The 22,567-nt window shown below is 67.8% G+C and overlaps 10 protein-coding genes across 10 annotated transcripts; 5 read left to right on the top strand and 5 right to left on the bottom strand.

Moving 5' to 3' along the window:
* Nucleotides 1-2,102: 2,102 nt before the first annotated feature.
* On the top strand, nucleotides 2,103-4,249 carry FA09DRAFT_304311 (RNA-binding domain-containing protein). Its single transcript, XM_025740465.1, has 6 exons — nucleotides 2,103-2,752; nucleotides 2,816-3,450; nucleotides 3,504-3,600; nucleotides 3,652-3,723; nucleotides 3,774-3,980; nucleotides 4,032-4,249. The coding sequence occupies exons 1-6, from the start codon at nucleotides 2,583-2,585 to the stop codon at nucleotides 4,069-4,071; spliced, it is 1,221 nt and encodes a 406-aa protein (XP_025601310.1). The 5' UTR covers nucleotides 2,103-2,582; the 3' UTR covers nucleotides 4,072-4,249.
* Nucleotides 4,250-4,345: 96 nt separating this feature from the next.
* Nucleotides 4,346-5,827, bottom strand: FA09DRAFT_327733 (P-loop containing nucleoside triphosphate hydrolase protein). Its single transcript, XM_025741503.1, has one exon. The coding sequence runs from the start codon at nucleotides 5,807-5,809 to the stop codon at nucleotides 4,382-4,384; it is 1,428 nt and encodes a 475-aa protein (XP_025601309.1). The 5' UTR covers nucleotides 5,810-5,827; the 3' UTR covers nucleotides 4,346-4,381.
* Nucleotides 5,828-6,054: 227 nt separating this feature from the next.
* FA09DRAFT_336415 (hypothetical protein) lies at nucleotides 6,055-6,989 on the top strand (the record flags this gene model as incomplete). Its single annotated transcript, XM_025743882.1, has 6 exons — nucleotides 6,055-6,102; nucleotides 6,127-6,175; nucleotides 6,235-6,250; nucleotides 6,309-6,399; nucleotides 6,846-6,887; nucleotides 6,942-6,989. 6 exons carry the CDS (start codon nucleotides 6,055-6,057, stop codon nucleotides 6,987-6,989), a joined length of 294 nt encoding a protein of 97 aa, XP_025601308.1.
* On the bottom strand, nucleotides 6,979-8,508 carry FA09DRAFT_304301 (tryptophan synthase beta subunit-like PLP-dependent enzyme). Its single transcript, XM_025740464.1, has 3 exons — nucleotides 7,993-8,508; nucleotides 7,511-7,939; nucleotides 6,979-7,462 (listed from the first exon to the last, which is right to left on the bottom strand). The coding sequence occupies exons 1-3, from the start codon at nucleotides 8,366-8,368 to the stop codon at nucleotides 7,047-7,049; spliced, it is 1,221 nt and encodes a 406-aa protein (XP_025601307.1). The 5' UTR covers nucleotides 8,369-8,508; the 3' UTR covers nucleotides 6,979-7,046.
* Nucleotides 8,509-9,568: 1,060 nt separating this feature from the next.
* FA09DRAFT_336413 (putative serine/threonine protein phosphatase PP1) lies at nucleotides 9,569-11,141 on the bottom strand (the record flags this gene model as incomplete). The annotated part of the gene is made up of 7 exons (XM_025743881.1): nucleotides 9,569-9,673; nucleotides 9,755-10,041; nucleotides 10,108-10,284; nucleotides 10,479-10,571; nucleotides 10,632-10,769; nucleotides 10,891-11,022; nucleotides 11,081-11,141. 7 exons carry the CDS (start codon nucleotides 11,139-11,141, stop codon nucleotides 9,569-9,571), a joined length of 993 nt encoding a protein of 330 aa, XP_025601306.1.
* Nucleotides 11,142-13,085: 1,944 nt separating this feature from the next.
* Nucleotides 13,086-13,972, top strand: FA09DRAFT_292313 (hypothetical protein; the record flags this gene model as incomplete). Its single annotated transcript, XM_025740002.1, has 4 exons — nucleotides 13,086-13,165; nucleotides 13,398-13,506; nucleotides 13,556-13,663; nucleotides 13,718-13,972. Coding segments are annotated over 4 exons (552 nt in total), but the record flags the coding sequence as incomplete, so codon positions are not given.
* Nucleotides 13,973-14,224: 252 nt separating this feature from the next.
* On the bottom strand, nucleotides 14,225-16,370 carry FA09DRAFT_327729 (hypothetical protein). The gene is made up of 5 exons (XM_025741502.1): nucleotides 16,065-16,370; nucleotides 15,303-15,417; nucleotides 14,984-15,146; nucleotides 14,803-14,929; nucleotides 14,225-14,743 (listed from the first exon to the last, which is right to left on the bottom strand). The coding sequence occupies exons 1-5, from the start codon at nucleotides 16,203-16,205 to the stop codon at nucleotides 14,666-14,668; spliced, it is 624 nt and encodes a 207-aa protein (XP_025601304.1). The 5' UTR covers nucleotides 16,206-16,370; the 3' UTR covers nucleotides 14,225-14,665.
* A 1,290-nt stretch (nucleotides 16,371-17,660) lies between these two features.
* Nucleotides 17,661-18,291, top strand: FA09DRAFT_358363 (hypothetical protein; the record flags this gene model as incomplete). Its single annotated transcript, XM_025744948.1, has 2 exons — nucleotides 17,661-18,045; nucleotides 18,096-18,291. A coding segment is annotated over one exon (336 nt), but the record flags the coding sequence as incomplete, so codon positions are not given.
* A 32-nt stretch (nucleotides 18,292-18,323) lies between these two features.
* On the bottom strand, nucleotides 18,324-20,005 carry FA09DRAFT_327727 (hypothetical protein). Its single transcript, XM_025741501.1, has 2 exons — nucleotides 19,702-20,005; nucleotides 18,324-19,529 (listed from the first exon to the last, which is right to left on the bottom strand). The coding sequence occupies exons 1-2, from the start codon at nucleotides 19,885-19,887 to the stop codon at nucleotides 18,531-18,533; spliced, it is 1,185 nt and encodes a 394-aa protein (XP_025601302.1). The 5' UTR covers nucleotides 19,888-20,005; the 3' UTR covers nucleotides 18,324-18,530.
* A 141-nt stretch (nucleotides 20,006-20,146) lies between these two features.
* FA09DRAFT_327724 (MFS general substrate transporter) lies at nucleotides 20,147-22,333 on the top strand. Its single transcript, XM_025741500.1, has 7 exons — nucleotides 20,147-20,466; nucleotides 20,523-20,655; nucleotides 20,709-21,064; nucleotides 21,118-21,546; nucleotides 21,609-21,752; nucleotides 21,808-21,951; nucleotides 22,008-22,333. The coding sequence occupies exons 1-7, from the start codon at nucleotides 20,167-20,169 to the stop codon at nucleotides 22,290-22,292; spliced, it is 1,791 nt and encodes a 596-aa protein (XP_025601301.1). The 5' UTR covers nucleotides 20,147-20,166; the 3' UTR covers nucleotides 22,293-22,333.
* The last annotated feature ends 234 nt before the right edge of the window (nucleotides 22,334-22,567 follow it).

The following is a 22,567-nucleotide window of genomic DNA, read 5'->3' as shown; positions in this document are numbered from 1 at the left end:
CCTAACCCTAACCCTAACCCTAACCCTAACCCTAACCCTAACCCTAACCCTAACCCTAACCCAAAGTCATCTAACCCTAAACCCTAACCCTAACCCTAACCCTAACCCTAACCCTAACCCTAACCCTAACCCTAACCCTAACCCTAACAACCAGGGGCCAAGCACAAGCAAGAACCAGCACGCCTCCACAAGCAACTGGGCTTGCTGGGTGCCACCCGCCACCCAGTATGCTGCTTCAGTAGAGGCACGTCTGCACCAATTTCGTGCAAGCACATTGGCAAAGGGTTTCTATTGCAGCAGGGGGTCCTGTATCTGCAGCTGTTGCGCAGGCACGCTCTATGGAGAAACAACAACCCACTTGGAGGAGTGCCATTGGGTTGAGGAGCTCACAAAGGCATTGCAATACTTGCAGCACTCCAATCCTGTCATCTGCAAGCACTTCTGCAGTGGCAGTAAGCTCTTTGAGACAGTGCATCAGTACCTTACAGGCTTGGTGCTGCACCCTGCAAGTGCTGTCCATCCGCTGTACACTACATGTACGGCATTCAACGGCTTTTGGCTTGTCATCACTGTGACCGCTCCGACATTAAGTGGAGCGTGCTGCTCAACTTGCAGGGGCTTGATTGACTTGATCTCTGTCTTGTCCACAATGAAGATCAGCTTGGGGTCATTTTTGTGCAAGCAAACACACCTTGCTGCCTTGGACAGCCTCCTAGTCTACAACAGCGCTGACAAGCTGACATGTTGCTCACTTTGCCACCATTATCAGCATAGCAGTCCATGCTGGCGTCAACAAGCTAGTTGGCCATGTGCAGAGGCACATCAAGCATGCTGCGCAGGACCTGCTACAGCAACAGCATAGTGATGATATTTCTAACAACATTGACAACAGCGCATAGGCAGTCATGCACAGGGGGTCACATGACACTGAGGAACAACATTGGTCTCATGGCAGATGGCGCAAGGGTGATGAGGATGCAGCACAGAGACTAGCAAGGAGCATTGGGCCAAGTGTGCCATGCAGTGGGAGGTGATGGAGCAGGGATGCAGCTGAAAAGATGGAGGTGAAGCGGGGTTGAAGAGGATATTGGCCAAGGGGAAGCAGGAGATGTCTGTGGTGGCTCACATTATGATGAATGAGTTGAGAGCTGAGTTTAATATCTGCCTTTGGTGCGTGTACACTGGTGCAGCACCACATGTTTACCTGCACCCTCTGCAGGATTGTTGTACTGTCCTTCCTTGATTGGCTCCCTTGAGAGATCTTGGCAGTACACTGGAGCATGGATGAGTCTGAAGGAGCTGCAGACAAGATCTTGATCCTCCTGCTGCCGCAGATCTGGCACAGTGCTGGCCTCAAAGACAAGGAGCTCAGCAAGAACAGCAAGAGTGGTGAGTGCCAGGCTGTGTCTGCCCCTTCTCCTGCTTCTGTCAGGCTACTACACCCAGCCAAACATGCAGAGCTTTGAGGCGTATGGCCAGAGCCAGAGCACAATCCCTTCTCTCTGAAGTCCACTTGGGCAAGCTGCCAAAGGCGACCGGCCTCTCCCGTGCGTGCGCGACTCCCTGCGGAGACGGCATTTGCCTTGTCGTGTGCGCCGCGCCGCGTCGGTGCGGTGCCGGCGCAGATTGGCGCCGGCTGCGCCGACGTGGCGTTCATTCACTCCCACCACCATCCTCGCCAGCATGTACGCCGACCGCGAAGAAGCACGCCTGCCCGACCGCCCGCCCGCCAGCAACGGCGTGCGTGGCCGCGGCCGTGTCTCGTACCCCGACCACGACGACGCCCCGCGCGCCCGCACGTCCAACACTCGCACCTACTCCTCCAGCGACTCGAGCCCGGCGCCGCGCGGCAGCGGCAGTGCGGCCCGGCAGACGGCCGACAGCAGCCCTCGCAGTCGCAGCCCGCCGTCGCGCAGCCCGTCGCCGCGGCCGCGCCGCTCGCGCAGCCCGAGCGACCAGCGCAAGCGCCCGCGCGACCCGTCGGCCGCCGCGCGCGAGGAGGAGCTGGCGGCGCAGTTGCGCAAGTGAGTGGCCCGCACCGCGCAGCTGAAGACCGCCCTACTGACACCGTCTCCAGGCGTGCGATGGCGTCAAAGGGCGCACGCAGCGGAGCGCCACGCGGCCGCACCGCGAGCCGCAGCCCGCCGGCACGAACGTCGCGCAGCCGCAGCCCGACGCTGCGCAGCGACTCGCGCGACCGCGAGCCGCGCCGCCGCGACGACTCGCGCAGTGGCCCACGTCTCAGCCTCGAGCGGCGCCTCGACCCGCCGTCGCGCCACTCCGAGGACCGGCGCAGCGAGCGCGGCAGCAGCCGCACGTCTGACCGCCGCGACCGGCGCGACTACGACCGGCGCGACGACGGCGGCCGTGGCGAGCGCTACGGCAGCCGCGGCTACGAGCGTCCACCGCCGCCGCGAGGCGGCTACTACGACCGCGAGCCGCCGCCGCACGCACGCGGGCCAAGCGGCGGCCGTGGCTACTACGACCGCGACCCGTACGCGCGGCCGCGCGACGACTACCGCGGCGGCGGTGGCGGGCGCCCGCTGAGTCCGCGCCGCCCGCCGCCGCGCCGCGAGCAGCGCATGAAGACGCCCGAGGCCGACGACTACGAGCGGCGCAGCATCTTCTGCTCGCAGCTCGCCAACAAGCTCGGGCAGCGCGACCTCGGCGAGTTCTTCGAGGAGCACCTGGGCGAGGGCACGGTCAAGGATGTGCGCATCGTGCAGGACCGCATCACGGGGCGCAGCAAGGGGTGAGTGCCGTGCGTCGCACTCGCACATGCCACGGTGCTGACACCCCCCCTCTCCCCCTCCAGCATCGGCTACGTCGAGCTGCGCGACGAGGAATGCGTGTACCGCGCGCTGGGCCTGTCCGGCACCAAGCTGTTCGGCCTGCCGATCATGGTGCAGCTGACCGAGGCCGCGCGCAACCGCGGCGAGGGCGCGTCCACCGCACAGGCGCCGATCCGACCCAACGCCGGCGACTCGGGCTCGATGTCGGTGCCCGTCATTGATCCGTCAGTGCTCGCCAACATCCCGCTGCCGCCGCACTACTCGGCCGGCAACCCGATCCACCTGGCCGGCATCAGCCCGTCGGCGCTCGCGCGCGGCTCGCACCACAACGCGCATGCGCGCATCTTTGTGGGCAAGCTGCACCCGGAGATCACAGACGCTGACCTGCGCAACGTGTTTGACCCCTTTGGCACCATCGAGAATGTCGACCTGCCGCGCGAGGCCGACGGCAAGAGCAAGTGCTTCGCCTTTGTGCAGTACCGCAACGGCGCAGACGCCGAGCGCGCCATCCAGCACATGGACAACTTCGAGCTCGCCGGCAGCGCCATCAAGGTCGGGCACGTCAATGCGCGCGCCATGGGCACCAATTCGCAGATGCTCGAGGCCATGTCGGGACACAATGCGCAGACGACATCGTCGTTTGACGAAGGCGGTGGCGGTGCGTGCCGCGGTGCTGCTCTTCCATTACCACAGCTCACGCTTCTCTCGCAGGTGGCCTGACTTCTGCTGGACGAGCCGCGCTGATGGAGAAGCTTGCCCGCACGCAGCAGCCTGCGCCCGCGCCCGCGCCCAGTATGCCGACTCAGCAGTGCGTCCGATGCATCCCCTCTGTCCTTCAAGCGCTCACATCTGCGCACAGATTCCGCCCCTCCTCCATCCCGCAGGCAGTCAGCAAGGCCGTGCTGCTCAAGAACATGTTCAACCCGGAAGAGTGAGCACCGCACGCGCAGCTGCCAAGGACACGCACTGACACCTTTACAGAGAGGAGGACAAGGACTGGGACACGGAGCTGGCCGACGAAGTCAAGGGCGAGTGTGCGGACAAGTACGGGCCCGTAGATGCGTGCTACGTAGACCGCGACAGCGCAGGCGAGATCTGGGTGCGCTTCGCAGATGTCGACGGCGCCACCAAGGCCATCGCCGGCCTCAACGGACGCTTCTTTGGCGGGCGCAGCGTCGTGGCGCACTTGTGAGTCGTTTGCGCCGCGTGGGCCATTCGCCTGCTCACGCCTGCCCGCAGCGTGTCCGAGAGCATCATGCAGGTCAAGATCAAGGGCTGAGCGAGCGGCACGTCCGCGCACAGCCATGCTACGTGTCACCTCCTTCTCTGTCCTCCACAGTCATCGCGTCCTCCAAGCGACCCTGCCGCAGATCCGAGCTTGCATGCGGACAAGAGGTGGCGTCTCGCGTGCTCGCACATCGTCGGTGTCCTCATCCCCTCCCATGCCCAGGCCTCCCGTGCTCTCCTCAACGTTTCCTGCCCGTCCGGCATGTGCTGCGGCCGCGCGTGTCGTGCGCTTACGTCTCGTCCAGGCCTCCTCTTGTCTGCGCAGGCACCAAAATGCTATAAATACAGTACTTCTCCCACAATCACTCGCACTGCACGTCGGCCAGGATCTCGCGCGCCGCCTCGGCGTCGGCAGCCTCAGACGCCGCCGCTGCAGCCGCCTTGGTGCGCTTCCACTCGGCGGCGCGTGCCTCTTTCGCCAGCGTGCGCGAGGCAATGACGATCCGCCACCACTTGAGGTACAGCCTGCGTGCCGACTCGCCCTGCAGCGCGCCGTCGCTGCCGCGCTGCAGCCGCGCCATAAAATCGGCCTCGGGCACGCGCGAGAGCGCCAGGCCGTCCTCGTATGGCGCCACGTCTTGGGGCCGCACGAGTGCCGCGCCGCCGTACTTGGCGAGCCACTCGAGCACGCGGGCGTTGGACCAGTACGTCACGTCGCGCGGGTCGGGCTCCTGCACGACGAGGCGCTGCGGCACGAGCAGCAGCGCAGAGGCATAGCGAAAGGTGTTGAGCGTGGCCGAGATGTCCGCCGCCGCCGTCGATGCCGTCGCGATGAACACCGTCGTCGCAGGTTGGCGCGAGAAGAGGTCGAACGCCTCCTTGAGCGCCAGCGTGAGCTTCGTGCTGCGAAACGGAATGTGCTTGGCCGAGGCATCCGACGCGGCGCCGCCGGAGCGCGCGCGCATGCACTCCTTGAGCGCCATGAGGCTCGTGTTAATGGCGACCGTCTCGGCCATGCGCTCCGACGAGTGGCTCGCCGAGTCGCCCGCGGCGCGCTCCGAGCCGGCGAGGTCGACGAGCTGCAGCACGCCGGGCGTGGCATTGGCGTCGCCCTCGGGCGCAAGCGTCAGACGGATGAGCGCGTGCGAGCGCGACGACTGCGCGTTCTTGGCTGTCGCGCTGGTGCGCCGCAATGCCCACGCCTGCTCCATGGCGGTGAGAATCTCCTGCTCGGTGGTCACCTCACGCTCCGTCACGCGCGCCAGCACGCCGCGCCCCTGCATGTCCTCGGCGACGGCGGCGCGCTTGTTGGCGGCGTCGAGCAGGTCATTGACCGTCTTGCCGTAGATCTCGATGCACGAGATGGTGATGCGGCAGCCCTTGCCGCCAGGCCTGCGTGCTGCATTCGCTGCGCTGAGCACGCGCGCAGCGGCGGCAGAGCAGTGCGAGAGCGTGTGCGTCTTGCCCGACGCCGTCTGGCCATACGCGAGCACCGTCGCATAGCCACCGTCGAGCGCAAACGGGACAAGCGGCGCGACGTGCTCGTCGAAGAGCTCGTCTGTCTGCGCCTCGCAGCCGTAGACGCGGTGTGCGGCGAAGCGGTGCTGCTCGGCCGTCTCGCCGTGCTTCCACGATTTGCGCTCCTGGCTCACGACGGCCGTATGGGTGCCAGCAGCGCCGGCCGCAGCGCCCTCGTCGACCGTGACGAGCGGCTCTTGCTGCTCAGCGCCCGGCGCCTGCAGCAGCGGGCGCAGGCGAAAGACGACGCTGAAGTCGCGCTCGACCGACATCGGCAAGGTTGAGGTGGTTGCAGGACGACAGGAGCAGCGGCGCACAACACTCACCCCCGCCAGGGGCACGCTAGCCGTGCCGCTGCGCCGTGTTGCTCTCACGCCTGCGTGCCTGTGCGCGGTGCTTAGTCAGCAGCCGGCGCCGGGCGCGCATCTCGCCGTCGCGGCCCGGCGCGCCTCGAGCGGCCGCCGATGCGCCTGCGCGCTGCTGCTCTCCACAACCACCTCTCCCATCTCACATCACCATGGTGCGGCTGCAGCGCGCCGCCAGGCAGCACGACTGCAACGCACTCGTCTGACCCTGTTGACTCCCTCAGGGCGCCGGTCCCCGCTACCCATACCCCAAGGAGGTCTGGTCGCCAGCTGGTGAGTGCGCCGGCAGCAGCACGGCACGGAACCCTCGCTCATCGCTCTGCGCTCCACAGGCGGCTGGTGGACTCGGTGCGCATGCTGAGCCCACGCGCTTTGCGAGGCGCGCTGCTGACGTGCGCTCGCACAGCCCGACGAACTGGGCCTCGAACACGGCCGTGTGCGCCGTGGGCATCGCCCTGGCGACGTGGGGCATCTGGAACTACAGCGCAGAGCGCGAGGTGAGCATACAGCAGTGCAGGCGGAGAGACAGATGCGTGCGGCGGAGCAGGGTGGCAGGATTAGTGTCGTGGGCGATCGGCGGTGCGAAAGAGCGAGCAGGACACTCGGCGCATCGGCGTCCGGCCGCGGGACTACACGCCTGCTCTTAGTGATGGTGCGCGCAGGCATGCCGGGGGACAGGCCACTTGCCAAAGCCCATCTGTCATTCATGCGCTGCCGAGCATGGGTATGCAGAGACTTGCGGCTGGCGCACGCGTGCCTGGCAACGTGGCATCCGCGCCAGAGATGCGGTCGGGCACGGGCGAGCGCACGCGAGGCATTCTCGTTCCGCCAAGACGAGATCCTGTGGGGACAATGACTCGTGTCTGCGGGGCCTTACGGCAGTGATTGGCCGTCCGCACGAGCAAGCAGCTCGGGAGCCCGTGGCTGACACTCCGCACGGCAGTGGCGCCACAACCCGCCGACGAAGCAGATCCCGTCGATGGCGGTGAGTGCCGCTGCGTGGCTAAGCGCGCCCTTCTGCTCACACACGCTCTCTCAGTGGGCCCGTCAGTTCAAGGAGGGCGAGATGACAGTCAAGGAGCCCTAGATCGCGAATGGGATTGTTGCGGCATCACGCGTGGCCCGATGTGTTGCTATGCGGACTCTATGACTGCGTCTCCTCGGCCTGCTCCATGGCGCGCACGAGCTTGCTCAGCTCCACATTGCCGCCCGTGATGACAAGCACGATGCGGATCTCAGCGTGCTCGCCGTCCGCGAGAGATCGCGCCTTGGCCTCGATGGCGGGCCGCACCGCGTCGCGGAAGCTATCTGAGCTGAGCACGACGGCGAGCGACGTGGCGCTGCTCGGCTCGATGACCTGCTTCATGCGCTCGTACACGAGGCGCATCGCCGCGAGCGTCTCGCGGTCATCGACGAGGTGGATCTCCTTAACGTGTGCCTGGACGTGTGCGAAGGTCCGCTCCGAGAGGGACGTGAGCAGGCCGTCGCAGATGGTGCGCGCCGGCACGACGGCCGGCTGGACGCTGCCGCTCTGCACCGAGCGGTATGCATCGTCGGCGTCTGGCAGCGGAACATCAGCAGCAGTGTGGTCCTTTGCGCCCTACTCACCGGCCGGCTCAGCGCCGTGCACCTCGATGCGCTTGTCGAGGCTCGTCACTGCCGTCGAGACGCCGCTCATCATGCCGCCGCCGCCGACGGGTGCGACGACAAAGTCGAGCTGCGGCTCGTCGGTGCCTCTGCGCTGCCACGCGTTAGGGCTCGGGTCTGCTGCCGAGGCGCTGGCTTCTGCCGCGTGTGAGCAGGCGGCGCGCTGCTCGAGCTGCGCGACCTGCTGGTGCAGCTCGATGCCGAGCGTGCCCTGGCCAGCAATGACCCAGGCCTCGTCGTACGGGTGCACAAAGACGGCGTGGGCGCCGGCCGCGCGCTGCTCCTCCATCACCCGCTCGGCCGTCGTCTCGCGCGCCACGAGTGTCGGCTCGCAGAAGTAGATGCGCGCGCCGTAGCCCGCCACGGCCGCCTTCTTGACGCCGGGTGCGTCTGCACATCCTGTCGTCAGCAATGTACCGCAACCACACAGCATCACGACGCACTGCTCGGCATCACGACGTGCGCCTTGGCGCCCACGCTGGCCGCAGCGGCCGCGAGCGCTGCCGCGTGGTTGCCGCTCGAGTGCGTCACGAGCGCAAGGCGCGCAACGTCAAAGTCGGGCTCGGCCTTGCGCACCTCCTCGAGGTGCCGGAGCGTGGCGTTGGTGGCGCCGCGCATCTTGAAGGCGCCGACCTTCTGCAGGTGTTCCGACTTGAGCGCCAGGCGCACGCGCACACGCTCGTCGGGCCGGCACAGACGGGCGCTGGCCAGCGCATCGAGCGCGGCGCTGGTGAGCAGCGGCGTGCGGTGCACATGCGGCCGGATGCGCTCGTGTGCGGCACGGATGTCGTCGAGCGTGACAAGTGCTGGGGCGCCCATGACTGTTGCGGCTTGCTGTTGCTTGCTGGTCCTTGAGGTGTTGAAGAGCGCGAGCAGCGCGCGTCTGGCCGCGAGCGAACCCTGACTCGGCGCTGGACCCGAGCAAGCGCGAAGGCTCGGCGCAGCTCGGCCCGGCGGGCGCGCCGGCGGGCGCGCCGGCGGGCACCAATAAGAATGTGTCGCGTGCCTTGCGCCGAGCACACAGCTGCGAGACCATCACAACCCGGGTCTGACGATCACACAGGGCAGCAGCAGCGGATCTCATTCATATCGAGGAGGGTGGCGGAAAGGAGTGAGGTGGCGCATATGGACAGAGGGGTGTGTATGGAGGAGCGGCGCCGCGAGAGGCGCCGGGAAGGGGGAGGAGCGGCAGCGTGCGCTGGCCGCAGAGGTGCCGTGCGCGGGCAACGCACGCCGACAGCGGGTACAGCGAGACATCATCCTCGATTCGTTCGTTCGTCTTGTGGAGCAGCGGGCTAGCGTGGAGCTTGGTGGGAGTGGAAATGGTGTACGGCACGCAGGACGTGTGGCAAAAGGCTTGCGGAAGAGGGGTGGAGAGGGGCGAAAGGTGGACCAAGACAGGGAGGAGAGAAGAAGGGGAAGCACAAGCAGATGTGGAGGGAGTGCGCGAGGCGCGGAGACGGGATGGGACGTGCGAGATGGGAGTGCAGAGGATGGCAGGGTGCGAGAGCTGGGAGTCGTGTGCGTCGTGGACGCCGGCGCCGGCGGATGGCGGAGCGAGTGGCGTGGCATCGCTGCCGAGGCCAAAGAAATCTTCCGACACGCGACGCACGGCGAGCTGCGTGCTGCTCGTCTGCGGCATGGCGCTCGGAGACGCATTTGCGCACAGTCTGAGTGCTTGTGACCCGCTGCTCGCCTCTCGAAAGGGCGTGCAGCGTCGAGCGTCGCCGCGCTCGAGAGCCGCATGCTGGAGTTCGACGCCGTCCGACATCGCGGAGAAGTGTGCAGCGCTCGTTCGCTGTGCTCTCTGCGATGCGCGCCAGGATTGCCGCTCGCGCTGAGCGATCAGAGCGTCTGTCGCTGCGCTCCGGCGCATCGATGCTCGCGCGCATCACCGCCCCGCCGCTGCCTCCTCCATCTCCGTCGCCGTCCACCCCTGCACCGCTCGCGCACCCGGCAGCGCCGCTCTCTCGCCGCGCACCGCGCGCGCGGGCAGGAGCAGCGCCTACGGCGCGCCGCTCACTTGGCGCCCCCCTTTTTTTGCTTGCGCGGGGGCGTGACGGGCTTGTTCATGTTGATGCCGCCGTAGGCGTACTTCTGCTTCTTTTCTGCCGGCTTGAGGATCTGTGTGGCGCGCAGGTCAGAGAGGGCGGAGCGGTGTGCTGCAGTGCGCGCCATGCCCAGACACCCCGCCAGCACACGCACCTGGAACGAGCACAGCAGCGTCTCGTCGACGCTCATCATCGCGCCCGCATTGTCGAACTCGCCGCAGTAGTTCGGCGCGCTGAACAGCGTCACCAGCTGCCGTTTCGCGAAGAACTCGTAGCCGTCCTCGACGACCTGGTGGGCGCGGCAGATGAGGTCCATGTCGTGCTTCTGCAGGAAGCGCGACACGACGTCGGGGCCGAAGGTGAACGAGACGCCGCGGTCGTTCTCGCTCCACCCGCTGATGTCCTTGTCCGGGTCGGACCACAGCAGGTCGCACAGCAGGCCTGCAGGAGCGGCGTGCGCGTCAGTGGACGTGCACATCGCGCAGCACGGCACGGCGCGCGACTCACCCGTGTCCGGCACGTCCGTCGGCCGCATCACCCGCCGGATCTGCTCCATGCTCTGCAGGTCCGGCGAGAGGCCGCCGTGCATGGTGAAGATCTTCTCGTCGATGATCGCCGCGATCGGGAGGCAGTTGAAGCAGTCGGTGAACGTCTTCCACAGCTTGATGTTGAACCTCCGCTTGCCTGCGAGCGGGCGCGGCGTCAGCGACGCAGTCTCGCGCGACGACAAGGCGAAGCCATGCCGGGCGCAGCCACATCTGTGCCCGATAAGCACTGACACGAGCCACAGCGCCTACAAAGTCCGGCGCGCGTGCCCGCACGGCTCGACACACGCGCACATCGCCTCGCACCACCACGCGACCCGCTCGGCCACTCACACTCGTCGTAGAAGCCATAGATGCGGTTGATGCTCGCGCACTCGTGGTTGCCGCGAAGGATGAAGAAGTTCTCGGGGTACTTGATCTTGTACGCTGCGGGCGAGGCGAGGTCAGCGTCGCGGCGTGCCGAGCGCGTCGGCAGACACGACTCACCGAGCAGCAGGCAGATCGTCTCGAGCGACTGCTTGCCTCTGTCGACGTAGTCGCCGAGGAAGAGGTAGTTGGCCTCCGGCGGGAAGCCGCCGTACTCGAAGAGGCGCAGCAGGTCGTAATATTGTCCGTGGATGTCACCTGCAGCGCACTCGCATCAGCTCGGGCTCGTGGATGGGCGTCGTGCGCGGATCCCGGCCCTCTCTGGCACTGCCGCTCTCGCCCAGGACCTGCCATCATCGCTCTGCACGCGCGCACTCACCGCAGATCTTGATGGGCGCCTCGAGCTCGAGCAGGATCGGCTGGTTGATGAAGATATCCCGTGCCTTGAGGCACAGGTACTTGATCTCGTACTCCTCAAGGTGCACCGGCTTGCCCGGGCGCGAGCCGCGGACTGCAATGCCAGCGCATCAGTGCCGGCACACTGCTGCAGGCCAGCGCGCGCAACTCACCCTCAAGCAGACGGTCGATGACGTTGTCGAGGTCGACTTCGGGCGTCTGGTTGTCCGCCATGGCTGCAGACTGCGCAGCGGAGCAGGTGGCCTCAGCATGCGTGATGAAGATGCTTGTGCGACAGCAGCGGCAGAGTGCCGAGTGGATGCAGCGCATCTCGTCGTCGGCAAGACGCCAAGTGCGGCGCTCGCCCTCCCGACTCGCGCACCGCTTCTACATCCCGCCAGGGTCATGACACTCACAAACTCGCCAGAGAAGATGCAGAGGGACTAGACACGAGCTACGACGACGGCAGACGAGCAGCTACGACTGCTGCGGACGACTGCGCGGGGCTACCAGATAGGCTGGCAGGGCAGAGGCCGCAGGTGCAGCGGGGCGAGGCGCTGCGAGACGGGTGCCGGAGCGGTCCGAAGTCAATCAGAACGGCCCGAGATGTGCGCACGAGCAGCGCGGAGCAGAGACGGCTGCGAGCGAGTGCCGAGTGGCCCTGGCGGCGCTGCGCGAGCAGAGACGGGAAGGAGACGGGCTCGCGTGAACAGGCGCGCGCGTGGACGAGGGGCGGCGCAAGACGTGGCAGACGGGTGCACGCGTGGAGAGCGGTGCCGCAGGGACGTGAGCACGACGTGTGGGCGTGAGGGCGGCGGAACGGCGGGAGGAAGCGAGGGAGGGTGGTGGTGATGCGATGCTCGCGCGCGGCACCGACGACGCCGACGACGACGACGAGCGATGTGTCTCTGCGCGCTGCCGTGCCGCGTGGTGCCGCGCCGCGCCAGCGCAGGCGGCCGGCGAGGCCTGAGGGCTCAGCAGCGCAGCGGCGCGGCGGCAGGGCAAGGCAGGGCAGGCCAGCCGCGACGCGCCGTGGCAGCAGAGCATCAGCCCAGCACGCAGCGCAGAGCGGCCTGCGCGCCTCTGCCGCCGCTGCCCGCCTGCCGCGCGCTGCTGGTGCTGGCGGCTGAGAGCGCGACGGGGCGGCGTGGGCGCGGCAGCCGCCGTCCAACAGCGCGGCACGGCGCCAGTATGCGAGACAGGCACGCCGCTCTGCAGCTGCTGCAGGAGCGAGGCGGGCAGCGGCACCCGGGCAGCGCTGCAGCACTGCACCCTCCGCGATTGTATCGAGCGCTATTTGATGACTGGGCCGACTACAGGCGCCGCGGCAGAAAGGTAAATGAAGGCGCAGCGCTGCCCGGCCGCAACACACACGCGGCGCGCGGCGCGTCTGGCTGGGGTGAAGCGGAGGGACTCCGGCACAGCGAGCGCCCTGCCCCTGCGTCAGGCGGCGCTACGAGGACCTTGTCGCGCGACCCGGATGAGGCACCACGAGGGGCTCGAGCGAAGAGCCTGGCCCGAGGGTCTGGTCGTGGGGCCGTCGAGAGAGGCAGCTTGCAGCAGCGGCACCCGACCGGGCACCACCTTCTGCGTGCTGCGCTCAGGAGCCGAGGCAGAGACTCGACTTTAAAGGCGCTCCTCGGCCGCTCCACGCGTGCGCCGGCCGTCGTCGTCGGGCGTGCTTCTGCTCCACCCAGCACACGCTCTGTGGCCCTGGCTCTTCCAGCACCTGCGATACGCTGCACCTGCTGTCGCTCTCTGCCTTGTGAAGGGTGGCGCCGGCGAGGCGGGCCCGGGCTGTGAAGGCGGCACTCAAGAGGCGGTTGCTGTGGCGCAGCGTGCACGGGCGAAGGCGGCGCCTCGCTGCCAGCGCGGCGGTCCCACGCTTCTCGCCGGCCCTCCACCACCGCCTCGCTCCCGCCTCCTTCTCGCCAGCAGCAGCACGCAGCGCACCGAGGACCAGTGTCCGCAGCGCACGCACAGCGCTGACCGGTGCTTGTCGCACTGCATACCCCGCATCGTCGCATCCCGCTGCGCTGCGCCGCCATGCCGCTGGCGCTGCCCCTCGGCGGCAGCAGCAGCCGCCGCGGCGAGAGCCTCGCGAGCTCGCTGCCGCTGGCGCGCGCCCGCGCCAAGCAGCTGCTCCTCTACTCGGCGCCGCTGCGCTTCTCGGCCGCCGGCGCACGCCTGCCGCTGCGCATCCGCCCCGCCATGGCGGCGCTCAACGTCGTCGCGCTGCTCGGCCTTGCGTTCCTGGGGTGAGTGCGGGTGGACGACAGCAGCGTCAGCTGGTCGCACGGCGTGGCAGCTAGAGAGAGTCCAGGCGCAGAGTGCGCTTTGCAGCGAGTGCAGTACAGTCTGTGTGGCCAGGCTGTCGTCACTCATGCAAGGGCACGCTTCTTGCACAACGCTGCGGCTGCGTGTCTCTCGGCGAGAGCTGCACGCCGAGTCGGAGCGTTTGCTTCGCCTGCTCACTGCCGCACCCGCCAGCTTCCACCCGCGCGGCCAGGCGTACGTGCCCTTCAACGACAAGGTGCTGCACTTTGTCTGCTTCCTCGCCGCCACGGCGCTCTTCTACATGATCTGGGACGTCGACGAGGTGAGCCCGGCAGGTGTTGCACCCGCCCGCCTCTGCTAATGCGGGACAGGACGCACGGCGCTCATGGCTCTGGCGCAATGCGCCGCTGAGCCTTACGTGGCTCGTCTGCTTCTTCGCCGGCGGCATCGGGTCAGAGTTCGTGCAAGGCTTGCTGCCCGTGAGTGCGCCTTTGCTCTCTACCAGCGTGCACGGCTCACACCTGGCACGGCAGTACAAGACATTCCAGTGGGGCGACGTCGTGGCAAACCTGCTGGGCTCGTCGCTCGGCCTCTTCGCCTCGTTCCACTTTGAGAAGCGCTACCGCGCCCAGCGCGAGATTGCGCGTCTCTACCAGCCGCTCGATGCCGAGGCGTACGGCGACGACGAGGACGAGGACTGGGACGACGCAGACGTGCCGCGTGGCAGCCGTGCACCGCGCTCGGAGCGCCGCGTGCGCTTCGGCGACGTGTGGGATGCCGAGGCCGACGAGCTGGAGCCGCGACGGCCGCAAGCGGCCGCGCCGGCATCAAAGCCGCCACAACAGGCGCTCTTCTCGATAGAGGACGAGGAAGAAGACGAGCCGGCCTCGCCGCGGCCGCCGTCAGCGCCGGCAACGGCCGCGCCGGCGGGCGAAGAGGCCGAGGCATGGGCCACACGGCCGCAATGAGAGCCTGTCTACGTCTCAAGAACACCCAGAGTAGTGTCAAGGCTTTGACACGAGCGCGGCGCTTCACTCGCAGCTGTTGAGGACTATACATTGTGCAGCTCACGCGCGTCTTGCGAACGGCGCGTGCTGGGCACGGCATTACAGGTGTGGGGCCCGCCCACCGTCAGAGCTGCAGACGAGGGCGGAAGCGGGAGAAGGGGCAGAGTGTATGGGGAGAGGAGGGTAAGGAGCGACAAGCCTGGGCTGTGGTGTGGGCGGGGTTGGCGGTGCGGAACTGTATGATGAGGGAGCCTCGAGCGTCGCCTGGCGCCTGCGCGGCGAATCGGCTGGCTCGAGCTGGCAGGCGATGTGGAAATAGTCGAAGCTTGATGATGGGACGGATGCGCGGCGCAAGAGGTCGGCGCGGCGGTCGCGAGTGATGTGAGACGGAGAACGATGACGTTAGACGAGGCGTTGAGTGGGCACCGAGAAGAAGCGAGAGCGGAAGCGGACGAGCGAGGAGACGGCACGCGCTCAGGCGTTGAGCACTTCCTGGTAGAGCTGCTGCGTAGGCAGCATGTTCGGCGGCCGGTTCTGCAGCCAGAGCACGCTCTGTGCGAAGGCATGACATCAGCTTGTGCTGCGTGCGGCGGTGATGTTCGCAGGCTCACCTTCGGCGCACCCGCCGTGCCGTTGCCGCCGTCGTTGAAGAGGCGCAGCGCGTAGGCCGTCTGGCCATGCGGCATGAAGCCCGGGTGGGCGTCGAGGTAGTTGTACCATGCCGGGATGAGCTCGAACCTGGCACGACGTGTGAGCACACGCACGACTCTCTGCGCAGCACGCGGCACGCACTGGTTGTAGTTGTACTTGTTCACGCTCGTGCCCGCGCACGGGTCCATGACCTGCACGTAGCCGTCGGGCGCAAACGGCCGCAGCGAGAGCGAGTTGTTGGCGTTGAACGTGTAGGTGCCGTGCTGCCACGTCAGTGCCGCCTTGAAGCAGCGATTGTTCGCCGCTGCGATGGAGGGGTCAGCCGTTGCCCTGATGCGGAGCCTGCGTCTCGACCGCATTGGCCTCACGCTCTGCGCGCGAGAAGCGCCGCCTGCCCAGGCTGGTCGGGCCTCGCCGTCTACGAGATCTCCACCTCTCACACACAGCTATGCCGACTCACGGTTCGACGTGTACGAGTACGTGCTCGTCTCGAAAAAGCCGTCGTTGGTGAAGCTGTAGGAGATGCCGCCAGCCTTGGGCATCGTAAAGTCCTTCGTGATCGGGTTGAAGAAGCCCTGAGGAGAAGAGGGCGTCAGTGACGAGATACAGATGCGGGCAGCAGGAGCGGTACTGCATGCAACCCACGACCGGTCTGGTCATGGACGCGACACGCCGCGCCGTGTGCGTGCACGCCTGCAAGTAGCTGCTTGCACGGGCACCTATGCCCTGTTCGCCGGCAATGCGAGCCAAGCTTCGGGCCGAGGCTGGCACAGCATAGCACCGGCTGCTGAGATCCCAAGAAAGCCGGCGCCAGCACACAGCGCCGCCGACGTACGATGCGCCCGGCTGCAGCTTTGCGCAGCGACATCACCGCGCAAGACATCGCGCGCCTGACGAGCACGCTCGCGGTCGAAGATGCTTGGCAAGCGCGCGATGTCGTCCGCTGCGACATCCAGGCGCCAAGCTGGTGCGCGGCGCGCGGAGCGAAGGACGACGGTGCACAGCAGTGGCCATGTGATGGCCGCCCCCCTCCCCCTCAGGCAGCAGCGCAGGAATGCTTCATAAGATGGGCGTGGCCGTCTGTGCGTCGCGTGCTCCGCTTCGCAGCGTCTCTCGGTGCGTGCCGTCGATCTTGCTGCGCTGCACCCGGCTGGCCGTGCCCCGCTCGACCACGCCCCCCTTCACGCGCTCCTCCCTTGGCCCGCGCCCTGCGCGCACTCACCAGGCCGGTGCTGACGGGAAAGCTGCCGCTGCTCCACGTGCCTGCGAGGCTGGTGACGTTGTTGATGGCGGCAAAGTCACTCTGCGCGCGTGTGCCCACTGCGGCGGCGGCACCGAGGGCGAGGAGCGCGAGGAGCTGCATGGTGCGCGGGTGTGCGCGCCGAGGTGCGCGACGAAGGTGGAGAGTGGAGCGGCGCGAGTGTGGCTCGTGGTGCAGGTGGCAGTGAAGAGAGAAGGCGACGCGTGCGGGATGGAGAGGGCTGGAGAGGATGGAGGCGGTGCTGAAGGAAGCAACACGAGCTCGGCGCAGCGCCGCGTCAGGAGAGCGCGAGAGCAGCAGCACGCAGCTCGGCGAGCTCGAGGGGCTTCGCGCTTGCGCTCGGCACGCGCTCGGCGCCGCGTCTTGCGGTGATGCTTGCGCCTGCACGCCAAGAGCAGGCATGAAGCGGCCGCACCTCTCGTCTGAGAGGCGCGCTGGGCCTCGAGTGCTCCTCCATCGCAGCGACGTCACAGCCCCGGCTGGGCGTGCAGTCTCAAGCGGACCTCCTCTGCGCTGCTGCTGCCCCTGATTGCACCCGCGCCCGCTCGCCCCTCTGCAACGCTGCAGGCACGCACGCCGCGTCCCCGATGTGATGAGGGCCACGGCGCTCCGCCCGTCATGCGCCGGCGCAGCGGCAGCAACGTCTGGCGGCCGCCGCTCGGCGCAGCAGGCGCTCTTCCATCCTCGACCCCGCCAGATCGCCAATGGCGAGCACAGCAGCAGCTCAGCATCAGGCAGCTGCTCGTCGACATGCTGCAGCAGCCGCCAGACTTGCGAGCGCTGCCACGGCCGCCGCTCCGGACACCGGTGCGGTTCTGCCATGCACGGCGCTGCGGCAGCGAGGGCTTGGCACTCGGCGTCTCTGCCTTCTGCGTCGCGCCCAGCATGCCACGCGCGGAGCTCCGCTGCTCTTCAAGCTCTCGGGCTGCTCTGCCCTCTGAGGCTGTAGTGAACGCAGCAAGGCGGCGATCGGAGTAGAGTCATGCTCCGGCGTGGCCGATCATCGTGCCTGACAGAGCGGCAGGCAGCCGGGTGTCCGGGCGGAGGTGGGATGCTGAGCGCTGAGCGAAGGCGCCGGTCATCGCCAGAACAGCACCTTGCGGGCTGTCGCACTCGCCTCTGCGCCGGGTTGAGAACCGTGACTTCGGATGCTGCTCGAGGCCGTCCAGATCAGGCCGTCCAGATCAGGCGCTTGAAAGGAGCGCCGCTTCTCCGAGCTCAACAGAGGCTCGTGGCTGTTCTCGCTGCGCGCGCTGCGTGGCGGACATGCCACGCGAGGAGGCCGCGCCTTGGCGTGCGTCGGCAGCGGCGCGGTGTCATCGGCCGCCTGCGCTCAGCGGCTGTCGATGCTGCAACGAGGAGCAACGTGAACGAGGCGGTGCTGCCTGTCGCTGCTGTACAGCAGCAGCGGGAAGGTGTGGGAGGCTGAGGCCGGCGCACGTGAGCGCTCCCACGCCAGCAACTGGCTGAGCTGCCCCGATCCGCCCCAAGGTGAGGCTGGACCATGTGCGACGTAGTAGCGCCCACGAGGTGTCGGCGCTGCTGATCGGGTGCAAGAGAAGCGCCACGATCGCTCCGGGCTGTCTCGCCTCCGCGCTTGGTGTGGCACGACGCTGCCCGGCGCGCACGCCCGCGGTTCAACATCCGCTGCGCCGCTGTCGCGCCTGCTTCCGCTCCACATCCACCTCGCGCTCTCCGCCATGCTGCCGCGCGCCAACCTGCTCGCCTTCCAGCTCGGCGTGCTGGGCTCGCTCTTCGTCGGCGGCGCCAGCGTCTGGGCCGGCGAGATCCGCCCCGCCTACGCCGGCGCCTGCGTGCTCATCTTCACCGTGGCGCTGGCGATGGTGCTCGGCGCCGAGGTCGAGGCGCCGCAGCGCGCCGCCGTCGAGATGAAGGAGGTGGCGCAGAAGGAGAAGAAGAAGCAGTAGGATGGGCATGCAACGTGAGTGCGTCGAGGTGCGCCACAGGGCGCAGCTGAGAATTGTCTCGCAGCAGGAGCCGCGAAGCAGGGATGAGCGCGCGACACGGCGGCTTATCGGGCAGGACATCAGCGACGGGCACCGTGAGCTGCGGACAAAACAGGCGCACGGACAGCGCATGGCTGCGTCTTGGCGAACACCGCCTGCGGAGATTCCGGCGCGCCTGTCGCGAGTCACAGGGCAGAGGAATGTCACCTGGATGCGACCGCTCCTGCCGCACACGCGCTCTGCCGGAAACGGAACTGCATGCTTGAGAGTACAGATGAAAAGGTAACTACAGGTGACCAGGGCGAAGACGAGACACGGAAGACGGCCAGCTTGACGGGTCAGAGGCCACAGAGCGGGCGAGAGGGGGCGAGAGGACAAGTCGAGATGCTGGCGCTGCACAAGCGAAACGGCCAACGCCGGCTGCGGAGGAGCACAGCATGTGCACTGGACGCATGCAGTCTCAGCCGCCGCGCCGCTTCGCGGCTGCCGAAAGGAAACGACCACCAGTGCTGCGCCTGGGCCCTGAAGTCGCTGCCGACCGGGGCCGTGAGGCGTTCGCAGCTGGCAGGGGCGGCCTCGGAGCGGGCGGCAGGGCGTCGAGCAGCGCACGCATGCGCACCTGCAGCGCTTCGCTGCCCGCCAGTGTGCGGCGCTGTGCATTGGCGACGAGCGAGGGCAGGCGGTGCAGTGCGCTCCCGGCCGTAGTCGCTGCAGTGGCGCTCGGGAAGCACCGTGGGGCGGCGATGGGTTGCATGCGAGGAAGAGGCGACGACTGGATGCTTGCGGCTGCAACGGTAGCAGTGGTGGAGCGCGCGGGCTGGCGCTGCCACGCCAGCGGCTGATCAGAGCTGAGACTAGAGCGCTGCGCTCGCGATGGTGCTGGTGGTGCCTCGGGCGCACTTGAGCACGCGCGCGTCGCTGGCTCGGCGTAGCGGCCGTGGGTTATATCGTCGAGCAGGTCGTCCGCGTCCAGCTCATTGTCTGTGCCAGAACGCGAACGCAGCGGGCGCGATGCTGCTGCTCGTCCCTTGTGCACACGCGAGTTGATGCGCTCGGAAGACTCGATGCTGCCAAGCAAGGCGTCGAGCATGTTGTGGTCCGAGAGCGGCGTCGGCGTAGTGGAGCGCGAGGGCACGGAGCGCGACGACTGCGCACTGTGCAGAGAGTGCTCAGACAGCGCAGAGCGAGGCGTGCTGGGTGCCGAGGAGAGATACGACGACGAGGCAGACGACCACGAGGAGCCGGATGAATGCGCGTCGGCTGCGCTGTCGATGGCTGCAGGCTGCGTCGGGATCGCTGCGGCAGGCGAGGGCGAGCGAGGCCGAAGAGTATCCGAGGACGGCTGTGCTGGTGCCACTGGCTCCAAGCGGCCGGGCTCGGCACATGGCGAGGAGGCGCAGTACGAGAAAGAGAAGACATCGTCGTCGAGCGGCGCAGGCGACGCGGCATGCTGTGTCTGCTGATGAGAGGGCTAGTGAGCGGGCATGCCCGGCAACATTGCGCAAAAAGGTTCCGAGCCATAGAGCACTACGTGCGTACCAGTTGCCGAGCGGCAGCAGCCTGGACACATACGCCGCTCCACCTGGATGTGCTCTGCTGCCTGCGTCCGCATCATTCAGACTTGAACTCACCTCGACACTGCTGTCCCGGCTGCTCGTCTGCCGCTGTTCTCCTTGCACCGCTGCGAAAGGTCTCTCCTTGCCCTCGAGCGGCTGCGGCGCTTCTGCGCCGCCCGGCCTGTCGAGGTCGGCGAGGCGCAGACGCAGCCCGTCGTACGGCCCGAGACGGCGGCGCGCAAGCACGCGGACGCGCGGCATGGCGGCAGGCACACGGCCGCAGCGGCGAGGATGGTGTGGCGTGCTTCAGGCGAGCATGAGCGGCGACGAGTGCGAGGTGCGGTGCATCGCTGGGCCCCGCAGAGCGACGAGACGGAGGTGATGGCGAGGAGGAAAGCAGCCGCGGCGCACAGGCGCGGGGCGTGTGCGTCAGGCGCGCCTCCACTCGCCGCGCCGCGCGCCTCGGCGCCGTGTCGAGCCCTCGTCCGCTCCGCCATCACCCTGCGTCCACGCGGCGCACCCGGCCCGCTCTCCCTTGCCATGGCCGAGCCCGGCGGCAGCGGCAGCGAGCATGCGCGGCCGCAGTCGTACGCCGGCACGGCGGCTGCCGCTGCGCCCTCGTCGCGCCCGCAGCGGCCCCGCACGCTGCACGCCTTTCTCTCCTTTCCCTCGGCCTCGTCGCTGCCGCTCGCCGCGCCCGCCGCCGACGACGGCTCGTACGCGTGGCGCGCCGCGGCACACGGCGCCTCGCCGCTCGAGCGCAGCCTCGATGCGCTGGGCATGGGCCGCTACCAGTGGGCGCTCCTCGGCCTCGCCGGCTGCGGCTGGGCGGCGGACAATGTGCGTGGCAGGGGCAGCGTTGGCGATGGGGCAGGGCGCTGACGAGCCGCACGCAGATGTGGCTGCAGGCCGTCGCCATCGTGCTGCCGCGCCTGCAGGACGAGTTCGGCGTGGGGCCCGCCAGCGTCGGTTTCGCCAGCAGCGCGACGTTTGCCGGCATGATGCTCGGCGCACTGGCGTGGGGCGCCTGTGAGTGGGGCACTCGCGAGGCTGCGGGCTGCGAGCTGACACAGTGCGGCCAGTCTCGGACGCATACGGGCGCCGCCCGGCATTCAACCTCACGCTGGCGCTCTGCACGCTCTTCGGCTTCTGCGCCACATTGGCGCCGAGCTTTTTCGTGCTCTGCTGCACGCTCTTCCTGCTCGGGACCGCCGTCGGCGGCAGCATGCCCACCGACGGCACGCTCTTCCTCGAGAACGTGCCGCAGCGCCGCCGCTACCTGCTTACGGCCCTCAGCGTCTTCTTTGCCGCCGGCGCCGTGCTCGCCTCGGCGCTGGCGTGGGCGATCCTGCCGCGCTTCAGCTGTCCGCGCGAGGGCGTGTGCGGGTCGGGAGAGAACAGGGGCTGGCGCTATCTGCTCTTCTGCCTCTCCAGCTTGGTGCGTGCTCGACGAGTGCGTCGGTGCGCTGCATGGCTGACGCAATGGCGCAGACGGCCCTCTTCATGCTGCTCCGTCTTGTGCTCTTCCGGCTGTACGAGAGTCCCAAGTACCTCGTCGAGGCAGGCCGTGCGGAGGAGGCTGTAGTGGTGCTGCGGCGCATCGCGGCGTACAATGGCACGACAGGCATGCGCCTGAGCCTCGCAGACGTGCAGTCGGGACCGGACACGGCCCGTCAGGAAGGTTCGGGCACGTACACGGCGCTGCCGCGCGAGGATGCCGGGACCACAGCGCAGCCGCAAGTATCGCAGCAAGCACAGAGCAATGCTACGTTCCTCGCAGTCCTGCCGCCGTCGCTGAGCCGCGCTCTCGAGCCGCTGGCCCAGCGCTATGGCGAGCTGCTGCAGCCCGAGTGGCGCCGGACGACGCTGCTGGTGTGGACGACCTGGACGCTGTTCAGCCTTGCGTTCACGAGCTTCAACGTGCGTGTCCGGGCGCGCTGCCCTCTCTCACAGAAGACTGGCTGCTTATGCGATGCCCACAGGTCTACCTCTCGACAACGCTCGAGGCCAAGCTAGGCAAAGGCGCCGAGGTGTACCTCGACTACACGGCCTATGCGCTTGCCGCGCTGCCCGGCGCACTCATCGGCGCCCGGCTGATCGAGACGCGCCTAGGGCGCATCGGCACCGTGCGTATGCGTTGCGCCAGAACAGAATACCCCTGACTGACGTGGTGTGCTGCAGATGTGGAGCTCGACGCTCGTCGTTGCCGTCGCGCTGCTTGCCTTTGCCGGCGTGTCGTCGCGCGCCGGCATCCTGGCCTCGAGCTGCCTGCTGAGCCTCAGCGCCAGCGTGGCATACGCGGCGCTTTACGCCTACGCTCCGGAGGTGAGTCTGCCGCCCGCTCCTCCTTGCTCGCCCGTGCTCACACTGCCGCGGCCCAGGTCTTTGACACGCGCCAGCGCGCGACGGCGGTCGCCACCGCCTCGGCGCTGAGCCGCCTGGCCGGCATGCTGGCGCCGCCGCTCGCAGGCCGTCTGCTGGCGTGGCGTGGGCGCCGGGCACCACTCGTGGCGGCACACGTAGTGTTCGTGCTGTGCGCCGCCTGCATGGCGGCACTGCGGCGGGAGACACGGGATACAGGAGAGGGGCGAGCAGAGGACGAGGAAGAAGAGGAAGGGCTGCTGGAAGAGGAACAGACCCGGCGGCAGAGCAGTGCCGAGTCATAGAATGAGGCAGCCAGGGCGCATCAATGCAACACTGTCACCTGTCCACGGCAGAAGTACGACTGCGACTGGAGCTGGCAGTCGCAGCGGGATAGGCCACAGCACACGTACAGCGCCCTCGGATCGTTCGACCGTCGGACGAGATCCGGTCTGCATGTGCCAGAATCAGTGGACAGGAGCATTGCGCTCAGCAAGCGGCTGCAAGCGCCAGCTGGGGCTAGCCCATGGCTCGGAGCGCGGGCGCTGTCGGGTGCGGCTCGCAGGCGTGAGAACGGCGG

This window comes from Tilletiopsis washingtonensis (genome assembly GCF_003144115.1).
Source record: "Tilletiopsis washingtonensis strain MCA 4186 unplaced genomic scaffold FA09scaffold_2, whole genome shotgun sequence".
NCBI classification, from domain to species: domain Eukaryota; kingdom Fungi; phylum Basidiomycota; class Exobasidiomycetes; order Entylomatales; genus Tilletiopsis; species Tilletiopsis washingtonensis.
This window is presented reverse-complemented; position numbering and strand designations above follow the sequence as displayed.

What these genes read in the sequence shown, in the direction of transcription:
- FA09DRAFT_304311 (XM_025740465.1), top strand. Translation starts at nt 2,583, where the DNA reads ATGAAGACGCCCGAGGCCGACGACTACGAGCGGCGCAGCATCTTCTGC. An exon ending in AACATGTTCAACCCGGAAGA is followed by an intron (nt 3,724 to 3,773) that starts GTGAGCACCGCA and finishes ACACCTTTACAG; the next exon opens with AGAGGAGGACAAGGACTGGG. An exon ending in CGCAGCGTCGTGGCGCACTT is followed by an intron (nt 3,981 to 4,031) that starts GTGAGTCGTTTG and finishes GCCTGCCCGCAG; the next exon opens with CGTGTCCGAGAGCATCATGC.
- FA09DRAFT_327733 (XM_025741503.1), bottom strand. Translation starts at nt 5,809, where the DNA reads ATGTCGGTCGAGCGCGACTTCAGCGTCGTCTTTCGCCTGCGCCCGCTG.
- FA09DRAFT_304301 (XM_025740464.1), bottom strand. Translation starts at nt 8,368, where the DNA reads ATGGGCGCCCCAGCACTTGTCACGCTCGACGACATCCGTGCCGCACAC. An exon ending in GCACGTCGTGATGCCGAGCA is followed by an intron (nt 7,940 to 7,992) that starts GTGCGTCGTGAT and finishes CAGGATGTGCAG; the next exon opens with ACGCACCCGGCGTCAAGAAG. An exon ending in GCACGGCGCTGAGCCGGCCG is followed by an intron (nt 7,463 to 7,510) that starts GTGAGTAGGGCG and finishes TTCCGCTGCCAG; the next exon opens with ACGCCGACGATGCATACCGC.
- FA09DRAFT_327729 (XM_025741502.1), bottom strand. Translation starts at nt 16,205, where the DNA reads ATGCAGCTCCTCGCGCTCCTCGCCCTCGGTGCCGCCGCCGCAGTGGGC. An exon ending in TTCCCGTCAGCACCGGCCTG is followed by an intron (nt 15,418 to 16,064) that starts GTGAGTGCGCGC and finishes TCTTCTCCTCAG; the next exon opens with GGCTTCTTCAACCCGATCAC. An exon ending in AACAAGTACAACTACAACCA is followed by an intron (nt 14,930 to 14,983) that starts GTGCGTGCCGCG and finishes ACGTCGTGCCAG; the next exon opens with GTTCGAGCTCATCCCGGCAT.
- FA09DRAFT_327727 (XM_025741501.1), bottom strand. Translation starts at nt 19,887, where the DNA reads ATGCCGCGCGTCCGCGTGCTTGCGCGCCGCCGTCTCGGGCCGTACGAC. An exon ending in GCCGGGACAGCAGTGTCGAG is followed by an intron (nt 19,530 to 19,701) that starts GTGAGTTCAAGT and finishes CCCTCTCATCAG; the next exon opens with CAGACACAGCATGCCGCGTC.
- FA09DRAFT_327724 (XM_025741500.1), top strand. Translation starts at nt 20,167, where the DNA reads ATGGCCGAGCCCGGCGGCAGCGGCAGCGAGCATGCGCGGCCGCAGTCG. An exon ending in CGCACTGGCGTGGGGCGCCT is followed by an intron (nt 20,656 to 20,708) that starts GTGAGTGGGGCA and finishes CAGTGCGGCCAG; the next exon opens with TCTCGGACGCATACGGGCGC. An exon ending in GCCTAGGGCGCATCGGCACC is followed by an intron (nt 21,753 to 21,807) that starts GTGCGTATGCGT and finishes GGTGTGCTGCAG; the next exon opens with ATGTGGAGCTCGACGCTCGT.